At 44.9% G+C, this 22,500-nt stretch overlaps 2 protein-coding genes across 2 annotated transcripts in view; one reads left to right on the top strand and one right to left on the bottom strand.

The window, feature by feature from the left end:
* The window catches only part of mfap2 (microfibril associated protein 2), a 7,462-nt gene extending 4,595 nt beyond the window's left edge, over positions 1-2,867 (top strand). The window contains exons 7-9 of the mRNA XM_084117845.1: positions 1,345-1,432; positions 1,521-1,594; positions 1,669-2,867. Of these exons, the coding sequence (XP_083973971.1) occupies positions 1,345-1,432; positions 1,521-1,594; positions 1,669-1,772 (266 nt within the window). The 3' untranslated portion in view covers positions 1,773-2,867. The remainder of the gene's footprint in view (positions 1-1,344; positions 1,433-1,520; positions 1,595-1,668) is intronic.
* A 63-nt stretch (positions 2,868-2,930) lies between these two features.
* The window catches only part of crocc (ciliary rootlet coiled-coil, rootletin), a 42,469-nt gene continuing 22,899 nt past the window's right edge, over positions 2,931-22,500 (bottom strand). Inside the window, exons 23-36 of the mRNA XM_084117815.1 lie at positions 21,398-21,541; positions 20,598-20,836; positions 19,601-19,760; positions 18,872-19,039; positions 18,180-18,615; positions 17,934-18,100; positions 17,344-17,464; positions 17,020-17,183; positions 16,296-16,511; positions 15,040-15,264; positions 11,507-11,656; positions 7,717-7,917; positions 5,959-6,090; positions 2,931-5,153 (exon numbers count right to left, since the gene is read on the bottom strand). Of these exons, the coding sequence (XP_083973941.1) occupies positions 4,932-5,153; positions 5,959-6,090; positions 7,717-7,917; positions 11,507-11,656; positions 15,040-15,264; positions 16,296-16,511; positions 17,020-17,183; positions 17,344-17,464; positions 17,934-18,100; positions 18,180-18,615; positions 18,872-19,039; positions 19,601-19,760; positions 20,598-20,836; positions 21,398-21,541 (2,745 nt within the window). The 3' untranslated portion in view covers positions 2,931-4,931. The remainder of the gene's footprint in view (positions 5,154-5,958; positions 6,091-7,716; positions 7,918-11,506; positions 11,657-15,039; positions 15,265-16,295; positions 16,512-17,019; positions 17,184-17,343; positions 17,465-17,933; positions 18,101-18,179; positions 18,616-18,871; positions 19,040-19,600; positions 19,761-20,597; positions 20,837-21,397; positions 21,542-22,500) is intronic.

The following is a 22,500-nucleotide window of genomic DNA, read 5'->3' as shown; positions in this document are numbered from 1 at the left end:
CAGACTTTTTTTCTGCAATTGTGAGTTTCTCACAGTTCAGACTTTTTTCTCGCAACTGTGAGTTTCTCGCAATTCAAAATTTTCTCGCGATTGTGACTCACAATTCAGACTTTTTTTCACAATTGAGAGTTTCTCGCAATTCAGACTTTTTCCTCGCAATTCTGTCTTTTTTCTCGCAATTCAGACTTTTCTCTCAGTTGGAATTTTCTCGCAATTCAGATTTTTTCTCGCAATTGTGACTCACAATTCAGACTTTTTTCCGCAATTGTGAGTTTCTCGCAATTCAGACTTTTTTCTCGCAATTCTGACTTTTTTCTCACAATTCCGACTTTTCTCTCAGTTGCAAGTTTCTCGCAATTCAGATTTTTTTTTCTCAGTTGCGAGTTTCTCACAATTCAGACTATTTTCCTGCAATTCTGACTTTTCTGTTGTTTCTCGCAATTCAGACTTTTTTCCCGCAATTACAAGTCTCTCGCAATTCAGATTTTTTCTCGCGATTGTCACTTACAATTTAGACTTTTTTTTTTTTGCAATTGTGAGTCTCTCGCAATTCAGACTTTTCCTCGCAATTACAATTTTCTCGCAATTCTGACTTTTTTCTCGCAATTCCGACTTTTCTCTCAGTTGCAAGTTTCTCGCAATTCAGATTTTTTTCTCTCAGTTGCGAGTTTCTCGCAATTCAAATTTTTCTCACGATTGTGACTCACAATTCAGACTTTTTTCGCAATTGAGAGTTTCTTGCAATTCAGACTTTTTCCTCGCAATTACGAGTTTCTCGCAATTCTGACTTTTTTCTCGCAATTCTGACTTTTCTCTCAGTTGGAAGTTTCTCGCAATTCAGATTTTTTTCTCGCGATTGTGACTCACAATTCAGACTTTTTTTCCGCAATTGTGAGTTTCTCGCAATTCAGACTTTTTTCTCACAATTACGAGTTTCTCGCAATTCCGACTTTTCTCTCAGTTGCAAGTTTCTCGCAATTACGACTTTTCTCTCAGTTGCAAGTTTCTCGCAATTCAGACTTTTCCCCCGCAATTGCAACTTTTTATCAGAATTTTGAGATATAAACTCAGAATAGCAAAAAAAGTCAAAATTGTGAGATTAAAAGTCGCAACTACCTTATTTATTTTTATTCCGTGGGTGAAAAAAGCTTCCATAGTTATGCGTTTTGAATAAGCTTCAACTTATTTATTTTATTTTTTAAAAAAAAGTATGTGTTTTTCCTTTTTAAGTGTGTGTTTTTGTCCAGAATATGACCAGGTCCCTCAGCGGATGTGTGTGTGCTGCTCACTGCATTGATCTTATGAGAAATAGGACTCGTTGATGTGTTTGTTGTGTGTTTTCAGACTGTCGTGAGGAACAGTATCCCTGCACTCGTCTCTATTCTGTCCATCAGCCGTGCAAACAGTGTCTCAACAGCATCTGCTTCTACAGGTCAGCACACACACACTCACACACAGTCTTATTTCAGTTTTTAATAGTTGCAGTGAACTGTAACCGCCTCGTGGTGTTTGTGTCTCAGTCAGCGCAGGGTTTATGTGATAAATAAGGAGATCTGCGTGAGGACTGTGTGTGCCCATGAGGAGCTGATGAGAGGTGAGTGTGTGTGTGTGTGTTGTCTTGTACTCGTTCAGTGAACGCAGACTAACATGTTATCTGTCTCTCTGCAGCGGATCTGTGTCGCGATCAGTTCTCGCGCTGTGGTGTAGTTGCACTCAGTGGCCAGTGTGGGGCGACGGGCGGCAGCTGCGCCAAGAGCTGCGGATCCTGTTAAACACACACACACACACACACACACTAGCCCTGGTACTGCCCATCAGACGCTGACACTCACTCCAACTGTAGGACTAAAACATCTTCTACGCAAGTATGCTAACACAACGCTAGCACGCGTAGCTGTTGTACATGCATAACCTCAGTTTCCTGTAAACATCTCAGCAAGATTGTTCTCAGTGTCACTCCATGATGACGGTTCTCGAGCTGAAAGAGAAAACTGACCATAGAAGAAGACACTTTTGCCACTATAGCACCCCCGTGTGGCAACACTTGTGTTCTGCGCTCTGACACGTTTCAGAACGTAACAATTCTTTGTGTACTTGCGTAGAGTGTGTTTCAGACCTCTTTCCTCTTCATATATATATTCTCCAGCAGCATCTGATGTTTTCTGGTCTCATGTAAACTGATATTTACTGTAGTAATTGATCATCTGGCCTGTATGTTGCCACTGGTGCTGTTATCTGTTACACTGGTGCAGGAGAACAGAGATGTGTCGCGCTATTACTGTTTGTCGTCCAGTGCTGTTGTTGTTGTTTACTTGTTTATTTTGTCTTGGGGTGAGTTATACTGAACCCAGACTCCAACTCTCACACCTGACCTCCCAGCTAACAGGGAACGTTCTGGCAAGGTTCTCTCAAAGTTATGAACAAACGTTCTTCCAGTAACGTTTAATAGAGCGTTTGTTCAGAGTTATCTGGTCTTTAATAATGTTCTCTAAATGTTAGCACAAAAACATTATTTATATATCGTTCATGGAACGTTTCTTTTCTGAAATGTTAACGTTTTTTAAATGTTACTAGTTTCAGAACGTTCAGAGAACATTCAAAAGCGTTCCCATAATGTTTGAAGAATGATAAAAAAGGAATGTTCCCTTAACGTTCACACAACCAAGAAAAAACATTTAAAAACAGAACTGTTTCTATAACTTAATGGGCACGATATGCTAACGTTTTTAGAACATTTTAGTTAGCTGGGATCTGTCATCAATCTGAAGAACTGTCAGGGTTCAGCTTTAATATACTCACCATTTACTGTAATATTAGCTGTTCCAAACCAAGTTTTGCAATTTATTAATAAACATTTTTGTACTTTACATGTAGGCTAAATAACATGAAAACAGGACACGTTTTTAAAGAATGGGCTGAAAACGTACACATTTAAACAAAATCATTTTAATGTGTATAAAAAACATTCTAGCAAAACAAAAATACATTTATTTCACACATAAAACAAAAGACTGAGAAGAGTAGTAAACTAGCAGTTAAAATGCCATTTTTCTTAATAACTTCAATCCATCATTTACGCGATATGTCGATCTGAAGGACGGGATCGTGATCACTTGCGATCAATCTTCTTTTCTCCTGAATTACCAAAATAATTAATGTGATTGGCTTTAAAATGTATTATAACAATCATTGAAAAAAGATGACGTAAAGTGTCTCGCCTCAGTAATTCGCGCCATTCCTGTCAGAGTCCGTTATTATTTCTGTGCGCGCTGCCGCAGTCAAGCGCGCGACCGAGTTCGCGCTAAAATTTACCGTACATTCTCAGAGAATCGCGTTGTGAAAAACGCTTTCGGGATTCTTGCGATTACAAGTGAATCTCGGTGTGAAACTGAACACGACAACTCTTCAGATCAACATTAATCTCGTAATTGAAATGTATATTTCAGATTTAGAGGGGGATTTAACTGCAGGGTAAGTAGATTAAATTTCACTGATCAGTAAACTGACCTGTCAACAATCAGTTGAGGTAAACACAGAAATAACTGAATAACAAATGATGAACATGTTTGTGTTTTAGGTGTTTTAAAAAATCGGTTCTCAGGGATAACTTCACTGAGTTGCATTCACATAAACCATAAATATTACAGTAAAATATTCAAGTATTTGTGTTGAGTATGTGTCAGTGTTCAGGGAATGTGAGCGTTCATCATTAGGCAGAAATATATTCACCTCATAAAAAAAAAAAGTATAGACATTTTTTTTTTTTTTCATTAAAGTAAACAATTCTGAGAATAAAATGTGATGAATTGTTATAATAATAGTGTCATAATGTAACAAATCTTGGTCCTAACATAGGCTTCATTAAGCAAAATACCATTGATATACTTTTGGTTTTGGGGTAAATATTACTCTGACATTTCCAGACATGTTTCATGACATTCAACCTTTCAGTATTATGTAAAAATAAAATAAAAAAAACCTCACAATATGTCTAAAAGCCCGTTCACACCAAGAACGATAACTATAAACATAATTAAAATCGCTTTGTTTATTATAAGCGCTGCAGTTTTGTCGTCTGTCGCTTTAAATGCTCGAGCTCGTTAAGCAGGATGGATTCTGATTGGCTGTCAATGTTTTTATCGTTCATCAGCTGGAAAAAAAAAAGTTCCTCTGTGCGTTATCATTATAGGTGTTTTTCTCTCTGCTATTCTTTCTTTTATAGTTATCGTCCTTGGTGTAAACAGGCCTTAAAAGTTTAGTTCACCAAAAAATGAAAATTAGCCCATGATTTACTCTCCCTCAAGTCTTCCTAGGTGTGTATGACATTCTTCTTTCAGACGAACACAATCAGAGTTATATTAAAAACAGTGATTAATCGTTTAGATTGTGATTAATCACATCCAAAATAAAAGTTTGTTTACATAATGTGTGTGTACTGTGTATAATTATTTTGTATATATAAATACACACACATGCATGTATAGCCTCTATAATATTTATACATAATTTATATTATATATAAATATTTGATATATTAATAAATACAAATTCTTAAATATATACATGCATGTGTGTGCATTTATATACAAAATAATTATAAACAGTACACACACATATATAATGTAAACACAAACTTTTATTATGGATGTGATTAATAGCGATTAATCGTTGACCAGCACAAATTAAAAAATATCCTGGCTCTTCTAAACTTTATAATGGTGCCTGAGATTTTGAAGCCCAAAAAAGTGCATGCGTATCCATCATAAAAGTAATCCATACGGCTCCAGGGGTTAATAAAGGCCTTCTGCGTTTTTGTAAGACGTTTTTTACGGACGTAAGCCAGTTATTGTCGTTTATAAAGTAAATTAAGGGATAACTGTAATTTTTGTGTGAACTCTTGAGTAACTGTTTAAAGCAGGAGGAGCAGTGGCTCACGTTAGCGAGGGCGTTCTGCGGCGGATCTCGTGCTGTAGCTGCTCCTTCAGCGTGGACACCTGCTCCTCCAGACCCCTGACGCGCTGGCGGTGCGCTCTCTCTCGCGCGGCTAGCGTTCGCTCCGCCTCTCTGAGACTGACGCGGAGTCTCTCGTCCTCGCGCGCGCGGGCCGACTGCTCGCTAGTGCTCTGACTCTGCTCCAGCTCGGCCAGCTGAGCCTGAAACACACACACACGCATCAAACACCACACACCTCACACGGTCCACAACTGAACACCCACTGTAACCATAGCAACAGCGGAAACCATAGCAACCCTTACACCGCGTTTCTACGAAGCGCAAAACACAAACATAACCTGTTCTTACTCACCAGACACAGCGCAATCTTCAGTTTCACGCCACACAACTCTTCCTTACAAGCACAGCCATGAAAACATCACACACACACACACACACACACACCTCACACCATTAATAGACTACATCTGAATCAACACATTTAGCAACCCTGATCGGCTCGTTCACACGACCAATAGTATTACTAGTTTGGTGGAGTTCTCCGATACAAAACCAATCTGACTTAGTTTTAACTTAGACGATAACTATAACGATAACTATAACGATAACTATATTAGTGTTTTGGTTGTTAAGCTGTAGCGTTTTTTGTGCATTTGCATTCATACCAAATGCGTTCATAAAAAATACCATAGAATCCATATAGTTAATTTTTACCATGTTAATGAGATGCCATGTGTGGTTTTACCTGTGGTAATCGTAATCTACTATATAGAAGACCAATGCTTATTTTAATAAGAGTAGAGTTCTAACTCAAACAGTCATAATATTAACATTTGATTCTATAAAAATGAAATTTTTTACAGATGTTCCTGCTTTTGCTAATGAAATTAACTTTACATCAACCCAAGCTACTTTCAAATGTGCATTTCTGATAGACAAAACATGTCATATTAAAAATATTATTAATAATTCTTGATTTTTTTGGTGCTGTTTGTAAAGGCGTACCTGCAGCATCAGGATCTGTTTCTGCGCGTCCTGCAGCTCCTGCTCGACGGTGTGGAGCGAACGATCCAGACGGCCTTTCTCCGCACACAAGCGCATGCTACTCTCCTCCGTCTTCAGCTTCTGACGCTCCACCTGACCAATCAGAACATCACAATCAGAACATCCGTCCTTCGGATGAGACGTTAAAGGTGCAGTCTGTAAGAATGACAACTAGTGGTCCAGATAGGTACTGCAGTCCAAATTCTATTCTATCGTGGTTTCTCCCGCCTCCTCAGACTCGACGCTCACGGGTCACGAGTTTGAGACACGCAACAGGAACGAGCGCAATGGACAATGAGAATTGGCAGCGTGTAGAATCACAGACCAAAACAATAACAAACATTCCAGCCTGGAAACGCACATGTCAGAGTAAAAGAACTGGCTGTAGAAGTGTTCGTCAGAGAGACGAGTGCGTGGACTCAATATATGCACACATATTATGGTATGTTTATGCTTTAGTAGAGTGAGAAAGTTACATACAGCACCTTTAAACCGAGGTCCTGACGCTCTGTGGGTGTTAAACATCCCATGGAGTGTGTGTGTGTGTGAGTGAGTGTGTGAGTGAGTGAGTGAGTGTGTGTGTGAGTGAGTGAGTGTGTGTGTGAGTGAGTGAGTGAGTGTGTGTGTGAGTGAGTGTGTGTGTGAGTGTGTGTGTGTCCGTCACCTTCTCCTGTGTGTGTGTGTGTGTGTGTGTCCGTCACCTTCTCCTGTGTGTGTGTGTGTGTGTGTGTGTCCGTCACCTTCTCCTGTGTGTGTGTGTGTGTGTGTGTGAGTGAGTGAGTGAGTGTGTGTGAGTGAGTGTGTGTGTGTGTGTCCGTCACCTTCTCCTGTGTGTGTGTGTGTGTGTGTGTGTGTCCGTCACCTTCTCCTGTGTGTGTGTGTGTGTGTGTGTGTCCGTCACCTTCTCCTGTGTGTGTGTGTGTGTGTGTGTGTGTCCGTCACCTTCTCCAGTGTGTGTGTGTGTGTGTGTGTGTGTGTCCGTCACCTTCTCCTGTGTGTGTGTGTGTGTGTGTGTCCGTCACCTTCTCCTGTGTGTGTGTGTGTGTGTGTGTGTCCGTCACCTTCTCCTGTGTGTGTGTGTGTGTGTGTGTGAGTGAGTGAGTGAGTGTGTGTGAGTGAGTGTGTGTGTGTGTGTCCGTCACCTTCTCCTGTGTGTGTGTGTGTGTGTGTGTGTGTCCGTCACCTTCTCCTGTGTGTGTGTGTGTGTGTGTGTGTCCGTCACCTTCTCCTGTGTGTGTGTGTGTGTGTGTGTGTGTCCGTCACCTTCTCCAGTGTGTGTGTGTGTGTGTGTGTGTGTGTCCGTCACCTTCTCCTGTGTGTGTGTGTGTGTCCGTCACCTTCTCCTGTGTGTGTGTGTGTGTGTGTGTGTCCGTCACCTTCTCCTGTGTGTGTGTGTGTGTGTGTGTGTCCGTCACCTTCTCCTGTGTGTGTGTGTGTGTGTGTGTGTCCGTCACCTTCTCCTGTGTGTGTGTGTGTGTCCGTCACCTTCTCCTGCTCCTGTGTGTGTGTGTGTGTGTGTGTGTGTGTCCGTCACCTTCTCCTGTGTGTGTGTGTGTGTGTGTGTGTCCGTCACCTTCTCCTGTGTGTGTGTGTGTGTGTGTGTGTGTCCGTCACCTTCTCCAGTGTGTGTGTGTGTGTGTGTGTGTGTGTCCGTCACCTTCTCCTGTGTGTGTGTGTGTGTCCGTCACCTTCTCCTGTGTGTGTGTGTGTGTCCGTCACCTTCTCCAGGGTGCTCCTCAGCGCAGTCTTGTCCTTCTCGAGGCGCACCGCCTGTCTCTCGGTCTCTCTCCTCTCGGTCTCCAGTAAGGCCACGGCTCTCTGGAGGCTGCGCAGACGCTCCTCTGCAGACGCTCGCTCCGCCTGCGCAGACTGAAGCGCTCGCTGGGCCTCGGCCAGGCTGTCGGTCCTCTGGCGCAGAGCCTGCGGGAGCGTTCACCCGTCTCGTTCAATCAATCAATCAAAATTTATTTATAGAGCACTTTAAAATCCAAAGTGGACACAATGTGCTGTACAGTAAAACAATAAATGAATACATAAACACTTAAAAACAGACAATGAAGATGCCCGTCTAATCGTTCCACAAGCGCGGTCCCCTTTTTGCTTGTGCTTTGTTTTTGGCACACTTAAGGTGATGATACACAGGGCAACTTCTTGAGAAATCTTGCAGAGAGATTGTTGCTTGGGCACTTTGCCACTGAAAATGGGCAATACATTTCTATCTGGATAATTTAGATCGGTCGTGGGCCCTGTGTCTCATCTAGTTGTCCGTTGATGGCAACATTGCTCAAAAAGTTGCCCTGTGTATCATCACCTTTAGGAGCAGTTGATCGGCGGACCTGAGAGAACGGGGGGGTCTATAGGGGTGTAGCAGCTCAGAGATGTAGGGTGGGGCAAGACCATTTTAGCATTTAAAAGCAAATAAAAGAATCTTAAAATGGATCCTTTGATATATAGGCAGCCAATGGAGTGAGGATAAAATGGGGGAAATGTGCTCGTATTTACGTGTTCCAGTTAAAAGACGTGCAGCAGCGTTTTGCACCAACTGGAGACGAGCAATAGAGGACCCACGGACCCCCACGTACAGAGCATTACAGTAATCCAACCGAGTGGTGACAAAGGCGTGGATTACGGTCTCAAAAGTGCTGCCTAGAAAGAAATGGCTTTATTTTGGCCAATTGCCTCAATTGAAAAAAACCTTGTTTTAACCACTGACCTAATCTGTCTGTCCATCTTAAGGTCAGGGTCGATTTTAACCCCTAGGTTAGTGATTGTTGGCTTAATATATTGACTCAAGGAACCAAAAAACATCACTTCTGTCTTACTTTCATTAAAACTTAAAAAAGTTAAGAGCCATCCAGGCCTTTATGTCATCAAGACACTTAAGTAATGGACCAACAGTTTCATTCTTTTTAAGAGGGACATAGATCTGACTGTCGTCTAACAGTGAAAAGACATACCATGCTTCCTAAGTATGGAACCCAGCGGGAGTAAATAAAGAGAGAAGAGAAGGGGGCCTAAAACTGAGCCCTGTGGGACCCCACAAGAGGAAATGCTACTATTTAAAACTGCAAGAATAGATGGAAAAAAGTCGAGGAGGGATAGTATCATTCGGAGAGCCTGAGGGCTTCAAATGCCCAACAATCTTCTGTAAAACAGACAAAGTCACAGCAGGTTCAAACTTGCCAAAGACAGCACAGCAGAGAACAGGGATTGAGGGGTCATAAGCCGAAGATGGTAGTGACCTTATCAATAAAGAAGTGAAGAAACTTTTCACACACACCATAGGAGGCATCAAAACAGACAGTCAGCGGTACACTGAGAACTGAGTCAATAGTCTTAAATAAAACACGAGGCTTGTTACAATTTGACAGAATAATTTCAGCGAAATATTTCCTTTTAGCTTCTTTCAAACTTGTCTGATAATGCCGCCAGCAGTCCCTTAACATTTGAAAAGATACATATAGTTTATCCTTTTTCCATTTGCGCTCAGCCCTACGGCACTCGCGTCTGACCGCACGGGTAGTGTCGTCCGCCAGGGTTCAGCTTTAGTTTTAGATTGCCTAGTTTTCAAAGGAGCCACAGAGTCTGTAGCAGTTTGGCAAGTGGAGTGAAACCATAAGCTAAGCTCCTCTGAATCATTACATATAGAAGCCGGTATGTCACAGTGCTGACTGAAAATAGAGGAGAACAGCAGTGGAAGGGTTAATAATACGGCAGCGCACGGGTTAGCTGTATTACAGGCAAGAACAATCTCAGATAATACTGAAAACACAGCGTCACAGGTCTCTAAATCATGAATAGGCAACCCATAGGACAATATCAGGTGTGTGTCCGCGCTCATGCCAGACACAGACACACAAGAGTAAAAGAGTCAGTGAGGTGTAAAAACACTTCTGCCAGGGGGTCTTCAGGACAACACACATGAACATTAAAATCCACAACAACAAGGACACGATCGTATTTAGGCATAATTTCAGCCCGAAACACTTAAAAATCATTTACAAAGTCCTTATTGTATTTGGGAGGCCGGTAGACTACTGCACACAGCACTGTGAGAGCGACCCAGCTCAAATAAACTCAATTCAAAGCTGGTGAACTTGGATGATGGCAACAGTCCATCTCAGATCTATAACTCTATGCGTTCACACTGGCACTGCAGTCAAACTGGAGTCAGACCTCCTCCGTCCACTGCAGTCCGTTTGGTCTAAAGCTCGACACACCCAAGGACGATAACGATAAAGATAAAGTTCTAAAAATCGTTCTCAATAGTAAAGAACAGCAGAGTTCACCTCACAGCTATGACGATATAGAGGAATTATAGCGTTGGGATCACTTTCGGAACAATTATACGGATAAAACACTGACAGCCAATCAGAATCCACTCGAATTTAAGGGATCGCGCACTTAAAATGGCAGTTAATCGGCGAGGTCCAGAAAAATCCTGCACCGTTTGACAGGCAAGCCCCTTTTCAAGACCCTGGATCTGCAGAAGTCGCTCCATCCCTCTGAGTGAACACCAGCAGCGCCTCAGGTGTCAGCGCTCGCCTCCTCTACACTGTCTGGCTTCCCTTCAAGCTGCGGTGAAAGAGACCATGGGCCCTATTTTAACGATCTAAGCGCATGGTCTAAAGCGCACGGCGCACGTTCACTTAGGGCGTTTCCGAATCCGCTTCTGCTAGTTTAACGACGGGACAAATGGTCGGCGCTCCCGGCGCTGGTCTAAAAGGGTCGTCTCTATTCTCTTAATGAGGAATGGGTGTGTTTGGGGATTTACGTGCGTTAAACCAATCAGAGTCTCATCTCCCATTCCCTTTAAACTACGTCTACGACGGTTGCGTTCGCGTCTCACGCCTGTTCCGCCGCCATGATACAAGATCAAATACGTTCATTTAAAAACCATCACATTTTTTCCATTACGCTTTTTCTTAACAATAACATGCGTTGTGTCTGTGCACTGACATTGAAAGTCAAAACAAACATTATTCAGACACCAGATATAATTTGTGATATTGTTTTCTACTAGTGTGATCAGGACACTATAGTTAATTTATGTAAGTGAGGAGAGCAAAATAAAGTAAACTGAGACATATTATACCCAAATATTCTTCATACAGAGACTACCAGCATTTGGGACCAAAAATGATTCGGACACTTTGAGCTGATCATGTTTTGCTGAAGTGTTTTGTCTTTAATTGCTAATGCTCTTTTTACACACAGACTGAACACAATGAAGCATTGCTTGGTGATTGGTTGAGCTAAACTGGTATTATCTAATTGTGTAGTTAAATTTAACAGCTGACAGATATTCAACATAATTCATGTGTGAGACAGTCTAACAGAAGGACGGACAAAACCAGGCAAATATCAGCTGAGTTCTGCTCATATTTTATTACCATTTTCAGAACTATATTTTCTAAACTATGAACCATTTTCCAGTGTAAAGACCCTTGTCTGAACTATTGTGCGGTTAAGCTGTGATAATGCGAGAGATGTCGAAGGTGTGTGTCACCTCCTGTGTGTTGTGCAGCTCGGCCTCCAGCTCGGCTCGGATCGTCTGACTCCGGCTCAGCTCCGCCTGCAGTGTGTGCACGCGCTCCGTGAGGACGCCGACGCTCCGCTTCCCGTCCGACAGCGCCACCCGCAGGCCGTCCACACGCTCCTGAACACACATCAGCAGGCCATCGCTCAGAACACCGCACATCACACACTCCTGAACACACACCGCACATCAAACACTCCTGAACACACACCGCACATCAAACACTCCTGAACACACACCGCACATCACACACTCCTGAACACACACCGCACATCACACACTCCTGAACACACACCGCACATCAAACGCTCCTGAACACACACCGCACATCACACACTCCTGAACACACACCGCACATCACACACTCCTGAACACACACCGCACATCACACACTCCTGAACACACACCGCACATCAAACACTCCTGAACACACACCGCACATCACACGCTCCTGAACACACACCGCACATCACACGCTCCTGAACACACACCGCACATCAAACACTCCTGAACACACACCGCACATCAAACACTCCTGAACACACACCGCACATCACACGCTCCTGAACACACACCGCACATCAAACGCTCCTGAACACACACCGCACATCACACACTCCTGAACACACACCGCACATCACACACTCCTGAACACACACCGCACATCAAACACTCCTGAACACCAAACACTCCTGAACACACACCGCACATCACACACTCCTGAACACACACCGCACATCAAACACTCCTGAACACACACCGCACATCAAACACTCCTGAACACACACCGCACATCACACACTCCTGAACACACACCGCACATCACACGCTCCTGAACACACACCGCACATCAAACGCTCCTGAACACACACCGCACATCACACGCTCCTGAACACACACCGCACATCACACGCTCCTGAACACACACCGCACATCACACGCTCCTGAACACACACCGCACATCACACGCTCCTGAACACACACCGCACATCACACGCTCCTGAACACACACCGCACATCACACGCTCCTGAACACACACCGCACATCAAACACTCCTGAACACACACCGCACATCACACGCTCCTGAACACACACCGCACATCAAACGCTCCTGAACACACACCGCACATCACACACTCCTGAACACACACCGCACATCACACACTCCTGAACACACACCGCACATCAAACACTCCTGAACACCAAACACTCCTGAACACACACCGCACATCACACACTCCTGAACACACACCGCACATCAAATGCTCCTGAACACCAAACGCTCCTGAACACACACCGCACATCACACACTCCTGAACACACACCGCACATCACACACTCCTGAACACACACCGCACATCAAATGCTCCTGAACACCAAACGCTCCTGAACACACACCGCACATCACACACTCCTGAACACACACCGCACATCAAACGCTCCTGAACACACACCGCACATCACACACTCCTGAACACACACCGCACATCACACACTCCTGAACACACACCGCACATCAAACGCTCCTGAACACCAAACACTCCTGAACACACACCGCACATCACACACTCCTGAACACACACCGCACATCAAACGCTCCTGAACACCAAACGCTCCTGAACACACACCGCACATCAAACGCTCCTGAACACACACCGCACATCAAACGCTCCTGAACACACACCGCACATCAAACGCTCCTGAACACCAAACGCTCCTGAACACACACCGCACATCAAATGCTCCTGAACACCAAACGCTCCTGAACACACACCGCACATCAAATGCTCCTGAACACCAAACACTCCTGAACACACACCGCACATCAAACACTCCTGAACACACACCGCACATCAAACACTCCTGAACACACACCGCACATCACACACTCCTGAACACACACCGCACATCAAACGCTCCTGAACACCAAACGCTCCTGAACACACACCGCACATCAAATGCTCCTGAACACCAAACACTCCTGAACACACACCGCACATCAAACACTCCTGAACACACACCGCACATCAAACACTCCTGAACACACACCGCACATCACACACTCCTGAACACACACCGCACATCAAACACTCCTGAACACACACCGCACATCAAATGCTCCTGAACACCAAACACTCCTGAACACACACCGCACATCAAACACTCCTGAACACACACCGCACATCACACACTCCTGAACACACACCGCACATCACACACTCCTGAACACACACCGCACATCACACACTCCTGAACACACACCGCACATCAAACACTCCTGAACACACACCGCACATCAAATGCTCCTGAACACCAAACACTCCTGAACACACACCGCACATCAAACACTCCTGAACACACACCGCACATCACACACTCCTGAACACACACCGCACATCACACACTCCTGAACACACACCGCACATCACACACTCCTGAACACACACCGCACATCACACACTCCTGAACACACACCGCACATCACACACTCCTGAACACACACCGCACATCAAACGCTCCTGAACACACACCGCACATCACACACTCCTGAACACACACCGCACATCACACACTCCTGAACACACACCGCACATCAAATGCTCCTGAACACACACCGCACATCAAACGCTCCTGAACACCAAACGCTCCTGAACACACACCGCACATCAAACACTCCTGAACACACACCGCACATCACACACTCCTGAACACACACCGCACATCACACACTCCTGAACACACACCGCACATCACACACTCCTGAACACACACCGCACATCACACACTCCTGAACACACACCGCACATCACACACTCCTGAACACACACCGCACATCACACACTCCTGAACACACACCGCACATCACACACTCCTGAACACACACTGCACATCACACACTCCTGAACACACACTGCACATCACACACTCCTGAACACACACTCCTGAACACACACTCCTGAACACACACCGCACATCACACACTCCTGAACACACACCGCACATCAAACGCTCCTGAACACACACCGCACATCAAATGCTCCTGAACACCAAACACTCCTGAACACACACCGCACATCAAACACTCCTGAACACACACCGCACATCACACACTCCTGAACACACACCGCACATCACACACTCCTGAACACACACCGCACATCACACACTCCTGAACACACACCGCACATCACACGCTCCTGAACACACACCGCACATCACACGCTCCTGAACACACACCGCACATCAAACGCTCCTGAACACACACCGCACATCACACACTCCTGAACACACACCGCACATCACACACTCCTGAACACACACCGCACATCACACACTCCTGAACACACACCGCACATCACACACTCCTGAACACACACAGCACATCAGCAGGCCATCGCTCAGGAATTTTAGTATCCAATAAATTAAAATTTGATTAAGTATTTGACTCCAGAATTGGACTAGATGTTCGCTTCCCAGGCCTGGACGTGACACACTCTCTCACCTGCATCTGCCTGCGCTCGCCCTCGGCCTGGCCCAGAGTCTTCTGCAGTGTGGTCAGGCGCCCCTGGGTGGCGCTGTGGGCAGCGGAGGACTCCTGCAGACTCTGGGAGAGAGCCAGCGCTCGCTCTCTCTGAGCGCTCTCTCCGTCCTGAGCTTTGGCCAGCAGCGCCGTCAGCCGCTCCACCTCCCGCTGAAGACTCGCCACGCGAGACTCGCCCTCTGACACCTGAGGCGCGCGACAACATCGTTAACTTCGCAGTCTTCGCTGATTTACACTTTAATTAAAGTTTGTCATGTGATTCACCTCATAGCTGGTGGTTTGGTTCATGCCTTATAACACTTTGGTGCTCTTCGCGTGTCAGTCAAAAATGACCGAAATGTATTTATTTATTTCAATGAAATAAATGTACTGTATTTTAGTTTGATAATGTTTTTTATTTAATATTTAGCATTTTTAAGGGAATTTTATGGTGCTAAATTATATTTACGCTGTATTTATAATCCATTTATTCACTTTTTGAGCATAGATGCTGGACTGAGACGCTATTTTCTTCTGGAAACAAACAGTGTTGCATTATTTTCCTGTTATATCTGTAAAGCTGCTTTAAAACACTCTGTACTGTAAAAAGCGCTGTATAAATAAATGTGACTTGACTTGATCTGAAAATTAAATTTCCAACTTAAACTGTCGTATATCTTAATTTTGATCTTTTTTCAAAGACAACACTTGGCAGAATATTGCTGAAGTGAAAAAAAAGTTACAGAATTTTATGTTTATTTTTATGAAAAATTTGCAAAAAATACTATTTTCAATTTTTATATGAAATATATATTTTCAAAAACATGTTTTACACTAAAACTGTGAGAAAATCTCTAAACAAGTTGTGTTTAAAATTTGAGTCTGATAATCTCAAAAAAAATTGTTTTTGTTTGGTCGCAGTACCAAACGCTTCCACTAGAGGAAATTCGTCTCCCATTACTTTCCAATGCGTCATTTCTGATCGTGAGGAGCTCAAGAGTGACTATTTTTTCAGGACCATTAAACCTGTTTGAATCACGTCCATGATTTTTTTTATGTGTTCACACAGCAAGTGCCAAAACCTTTACCAAGTTTCGTACCATTCCGATGAAGAAAAACAAACAAAAACAAATGCAAATTGTTTCAGGCAGAAATGCCCGAGGAGCACCAGAGGCTACAGGGAAAACCCTCCCAGGAGGCATCACTGCTAAACCAGCGGGCGGCTCTGAGTTCGGCACCTGTTTGGCGGCGCTCTCGTGCCGGTCGTGAGCCGTCTGGATCTCCATCTCTCTCTCCGTCAGACTCAGCCTCAGTCTCTGCAGCTCTCCCTCCAGGCTCCGCCTCCCCAGCTCCACCCGCGTGCCCCGGCCCTCCGCCTCCTCCAGCGCCTCCCGCAGCCGCCGCCGCTCCGCCTCCACCCGCGCCTCGCCCGCGCGCAGCTGACTGCACTGCTCCTGCAGGGGGCGACGGAGTCACTGACAGCCCTTCCTGAACCCGCTATCCTACGCCTCGTTTACACTGCAGGTCTTGATGCTCAATTCTGATTGGTTGCCTATATCCGATTTTTTGGACCGTCTGTTTACACGTTTTTTCAATTGTGACCCATATCCGACTCATGCGTTTACACCTGACATGCTATCTGAAACGTCGCGCGTGCTTAAAGGGGGTTCTTGCACAGATGGACGAATGTGAAATATGCTTGATGCTAGCTCTGCGATAAATGCGAAGTTCGCTACACATCACCATCTCATGAAAGTGCGTATCTAAAGCACAAATTTTATTTCTCATGCCATTTATACGCCAATTAGCGGTGTGTATGCAACATATGCACGCAAAAACTATTTTTGCCGAAACTGATTTATATCTGCTTTATCTCCGCATATGAGCGAGGCCTGAAGCCGATCTGGAGATCTCATGTCACTGCCAGTGTAAACGAGGCCTGAGATGGACATGACCTCTGACCTCCACACGCCTGCGCTCGGCCTCGGCGCTCAGGGACAGTCTCTCCAGCTCCTGGATCCGCTCGTTCAGCGCTCGCCGCTCTCTCTCTCCTCTCCGCAGGGACTCGTCCCGCTCGTGCAGCAGAGCCTGAGCCGACGACAGCTTCACATCCACGCCACGCTTATCTACACACACACACACACACAATCAACAAACCACTCCAGGAATCCGACAAAACCTTGACAATCGCGATGAGAAAAACTATTCATAAAGCAAATTTTTATTTGAAAGTTCACGTGTCATTATTACACTTCGCTTCACATGAGAAGGATAGATGTGTGTTACCCTCCTGGCACTCCTGTAGTGTGCTGTGAAGCTGAGTGAGGCGCTGGTGGGTGGAGTCTCTCTCTGATGTCACTTCCTGTAATTCCCTCTGCAGTGACCCCAGTTGACCCCGCGCCTCGTCCTGCGCACACATAAATCACACGCTCACTTTACAACAACGCCGTGTTCTCACTCTGTCCACACTATCACAGCCAATCAGATGTTTGATGTTAATGTTCATTCGAGCACGATTTTAGACTAATGAGATTCTAAAGTGGGCGGAGCCTATAATAAAACTACATCTAACCATAATTTTAATAATGACTTTAACTCTAAGAGAATGGTGAAGTCCACACCACAACTGTAAGCATAACTACACAGAGGAACAATATCGTTTGAATCAATTTTTTCCAGCTGATGAACGATTCAAATATTGACAGCCAATCAGAATGCATCCTGCTTTAAAACTGCAGCGCTTATAATAAACAGAGCGATACTGTGCGCTGGTGTGGATGACAATGTAGTTATTGTTGTTATAGATTTTACAACAGTTATAATTATAGTTATAGTTTATCATGGTAGTAGTTGCAGTTCTGGCATGACAGCATTACTCGGTCTCGCTGAGCCTCGCGCAGCTCCAGCAGGAAGTCTCTGAGGCCGCTGCGCAGGGTTTCGGGGTCGAGCTCGGGCGGGGCGACGGGCAGCGGGGCGTCGGTCCTCTCTGGAGACACCGGCCTCAGCATGATGGTGTTATCAGGAGTCACGTGACCTGCCACATCTGGCGGACGGCAGAGAGAGGGTTGAGGTAAAGCAGAACTCAAACACAACTTTCTAGAGGAAGCTAAAGCTAACCTGACCTTTGGGTGGCGACAGCGAGCAGTGCAGCGGAGACACGCTCCGGTGGCGAGACATCATCCCTGAGCTCAGAGAGGAAGGGGAGGAGCCTGCCGGGCTCCGCCCCCTGCTGCTGCTCCGCCCACTGGCCCCGATGCCCAGCGTGCGCGTGAGTGCCGACTGCAGGCTGCTCATCCTGAACTCCAGATCCCGGCGCCCCGCCTCCGCTCGCGATAGCTCCGCCTCCGTCGCGGCCAGACGGCCCTGCGCATCACTCAACTGCAGCTGCATCTGCGCAGACACATCCGAGGCCGACTGCGCGCGGACGGAGAGGTTACGTGCCTCGTCCTGAAGCTTCTTCTCACAGCCGCGCGCGTCCTGTAGCTGAGACGCTAACTCTCGCTCGCGACTGCGCCAGCACAACTCGCTCTCGCTCACACGCCTCTGTAGAGAAGACAGCTGGAGACAGACACACCGGGTTAAAGGGATAGTTCAAATTAAATTACTTTGCCATTATAAAGCTATAACTGCATATAACTGCCATTATAAAGCTTGGAAGAGCCAGGACATTTTTTTATATAACTCTGATTGTGTTCGTCTGAAAGAAGAGTGTCATACACACCTAGGATGAGTTGAGGGAGAGTAAACCATGGGCTAACTTTCATTTTTGGGTGAACTATCCCTTTAAAACTGTAATTAATTGTTGAGATCTCACCTCCTTCTGAAGAGAGTTTCTGCTAGTTTCTGTCTCGGCGAGTCTCTGTTTGAGCGAGATCAGTTCTCTCGCTCGCTCCTCGTCCTTCTGCTCCTCCGCGGATAAACGCGCCTGCAGTTCAGTCGTCTGCTTAGCCGTCTGCTCGCGCTCGGCATCCACAACTTTCACCTGACAGCACAGAGTCGTACACGTCAAACCACAGCTCTTCATCCTTACTTTCAACCAACCAGCAGCCTCCCAGTCTCTCTCCTGAATCAACACTGAGTGAGTAAACTGCAGTTCATCAACTGGCCACTAGAGGCTGCAGAAGAGACTCAATCCCATAAACCCCCATGTTAATATACCCAACTTTACAGCAGAAACACATGTTTACAGTCTGGAGCTAAAAGTGGTTTTGGTCTATAAAGCTGATGTTGCCCTTCATGACGACTGTGAGGGGGGAGTGTTTTTATAACTCATCCATTTAAATTATATTAAGCCTTAAAGTTCTGCATAATTAAGGGCTGATGTCACTACTAGCCGTTTATCTGCTAGCGTTGGCGTCACATCACCTCAGCTAATCCGCCTCGCCGCACATCTTCGTTTATCTGGGAGTGACGCTGCCAAGATGGCGACGGCCGGCTCCGCCCACTTTGGGCTTCAGAAACACTACGGGTGACGTCACAGACACTACGAACATATTTTTTCCAGCCTATGCTCTCAGTGCTCAGGAGTTCGCCTCAGTCTGACCTGTCTGCGCAGCTCCTGCAGTTCCCTGCGCGCCTCCAGGCGGGATCTCTCCACCTCACGCAGACGCGAGCGCAGATCTGACACCTCCGTCTGCGCAGACGCCAGACTCTCCTCCAGCACACACGCCTTCTGCTCCTTCTCCTCACACACACGCTTCACGCTGCACACAAAGCACAGTCCCTCCAATCAGCACTGCGGAAAGAACCTCATCTGCATGGTCATTTACATACTGTTCTAAATAGTAATTTTGACTGAAAAACTTTACATTAGTTAAAAAAATTATTCTTCATCAGAATGGTATGAAACTTGGTAAAGGTTTTGGCACTTGCTGTGTGAACACACACACAAAAATCATGGACATGATCTGAACAGGTTGAATGGTGCTGTAAACAATAGTCACTCTTGAGCTCCTCACCGTCAGAAATGACGCATTGGAAACGAATGCGAGACGAGTTTCCTCTAGTGGAAGCGTTTGGTACTGCAGGCGAACAACATCTCACTGAACGCTCATTTACTGAGATATCAACCTCACATGTGGAACACAACTTTAGATTTATGGATTTGATTTTCTCGCAGTTTTAGAGTAAAACGTGTTTTTGAAAATATATTTCATATAAAAATTTAAAATAGTATTTTTGCACATTTTTCATGACAATAAATGTAAAATTCTGTAACTTTTAAAAACTTTTTTCACTTCAGCAATAATCTGCCAAGTGTCGTCTTTAAAAAGAGATCAAACTTCAGTCTGTCGCTCTACAGCATCAAGTTTTACCAGTTTAAGTTGGAAATGTAATTTTCAGGGCTATGCTCAAAATGTGAATAAATGGATTATAAATACAGCATAAATATAATTTAGTACCATAAAATCCAAATATTAAATTAAAAAAATTATCGAACTAAAACATAGTACATTAATTTCATTGAAATAAAAAAAATAATTTGTAATTTTTGACCGACATGCGAAGAGCAGCGGAGGGTTAAAGTCTTCATCCGTCACCTGATTCTCTCACTCTCTGCTGATCTCAGTGCTTCCCTCAGCTGCGCGTTTGATTGGCCGAGAGCGTCCCTCTCCTTGGTGACATCACTAAGGGAGCGCCGCAGCTCCGCCCCCTCTCGCCTAAGCCCCTCCCCTGCCTCCCGTATCTCGCTCAAACGTTTATCCGTCTCCAGAAGATCTCTCCTGGCACTGTCCCGGCTCTCCTCGCTGGACGACAGCAGCGTGCGACACTCCTCCAACTGCACGAGGGCAAGAACACAATTTAAAGGTGCAGTGTGTAATATTTAGGAGGATCTGTTGACAGAAATGCAATATCATAAACATAGCTATGTTTTCAGTGGTGTAAAAGACCTTACATAATGAAGCGTTATGTGTTTATTAGCTTAGAATGAGGCATTTCTCTCTACACACACCGCAGGTCCGCTTACATCAACATGTTTCTACGGTGGCCCTGAGCGGACAAACGTGTTTCCTCACTATGTTGTTCTTCATGATAAGAAGCTTCAGCGAATAAAACACTGACACAATGATGAACAAGTGACAATAATATTCACAATAACATCGTTTGACTCAATAATTAAGTAAACCTCATTTCTTAATTGATCTTTGTAAAGAAACCTCATTGTTTAACTGGCTCCTCTCTGCTGTCTCAGACGACGACTTCCTGTCGGCCACTGTAACTTCTGGTGGGTGCAGTTCACAACCTCACCACTAGATGCACTAAAACTTACACACTGCACCTTTAATAGCAATAACTCATTTAACTGTGGCGTTTCGCTCCTCTGGTTGCGGCCTCTGACCTCTGAGAGCGCCGTGTCGGCTCGCGTCTGCTGGTCTGCGCAGTTCTCCTGCAGTCTGCGCATCTCTCGGTCGTGTGCGCTGGCTGCGTCCTGGAGCTCACTGCGCAGCTCCTGCAGTTCTGCGTTCAGAGACGCCACCGCAGTCTAGCCACAAAACAACACACTTATTACACAGACACAACCACAACACTTTCATATCAATCAATCAAGCCAACCACACATTAGCCATGTTTCCATCCAAGTATTTTAGAGCGAAGTTTGAGAAACAATGCTGGATTGAATGCGCATAAAATCTTAAAATGCACATTAAAACTTTTAAACACACAAAATAGACATGCGCATTAACTACGATTAATGCTGTGCAAGGATTAATCGCATCTAAAATAAAAGTTTGTGTTTACATAATATATGTGTGTGTACTGTTTATAATTATTTTATACACACACATGCATGTATATTTAAGAAAAATGTGTTATTTATACATCAAATATTAATATTTATTTATAATATGTTATATATAAATATATAAACAATATATACATGCAAATATTTCTCACATATATACATGCATGTGTGTGTATATACAAAATAATGATACAGTACACACACATATTATGTAAACACAAACTTTAGTTTTTAGCCCTAACTACGATTGAAGCACATTTACCGAATAAATTTTCGGTAAATGTGCTTTTACCGGACTTTTACGTGCTTTTCCCAAATAACGGAAGTGACGTCGACGTCCGGGTTAGCGGTAGCATTAGCCGTCAGGCAAGTGTTATTTAAATAAACTCCTGATGTACTTACAAACTTTCCAATGCCTCGTTTTATGAGTGCAGAACCTGTTTGTGCTACTGTAGAAGATTGGTGCCGTTCTGGGCATTATTAGTGCGGTAATCTACCAGATACATCGTAGGATCCGTTAGCGCCTGCACTAAACCACCCGGCTGATCTCTCTAAATAAGCTCTAACTTTAATAATGTTCGACTAAGGGGAGAAAAGGCTTCTGGGGGGGGTTCGGCTCGAGGTCATGGTGCAGAGGACCCTAGGCTGACTTTACTCCGACCGTCCCTTTACGCGTGCAGCGGTTGGATGGGAACACA

The sequence above is a fragment of the Abramis brama genome (genome assembly GCF_963993115.1).
Source record: "Abramis brama genome assembly, chromosome: 6".
NCBI lineage: Eukaryota > Metazoa > Chordata > Actinopteri > Cypriniformes > Leuciscidae > Abramis > Abramis brama.
This window is presented reverse-complemented; position numbering and strand designations above follow the sequence as displayed.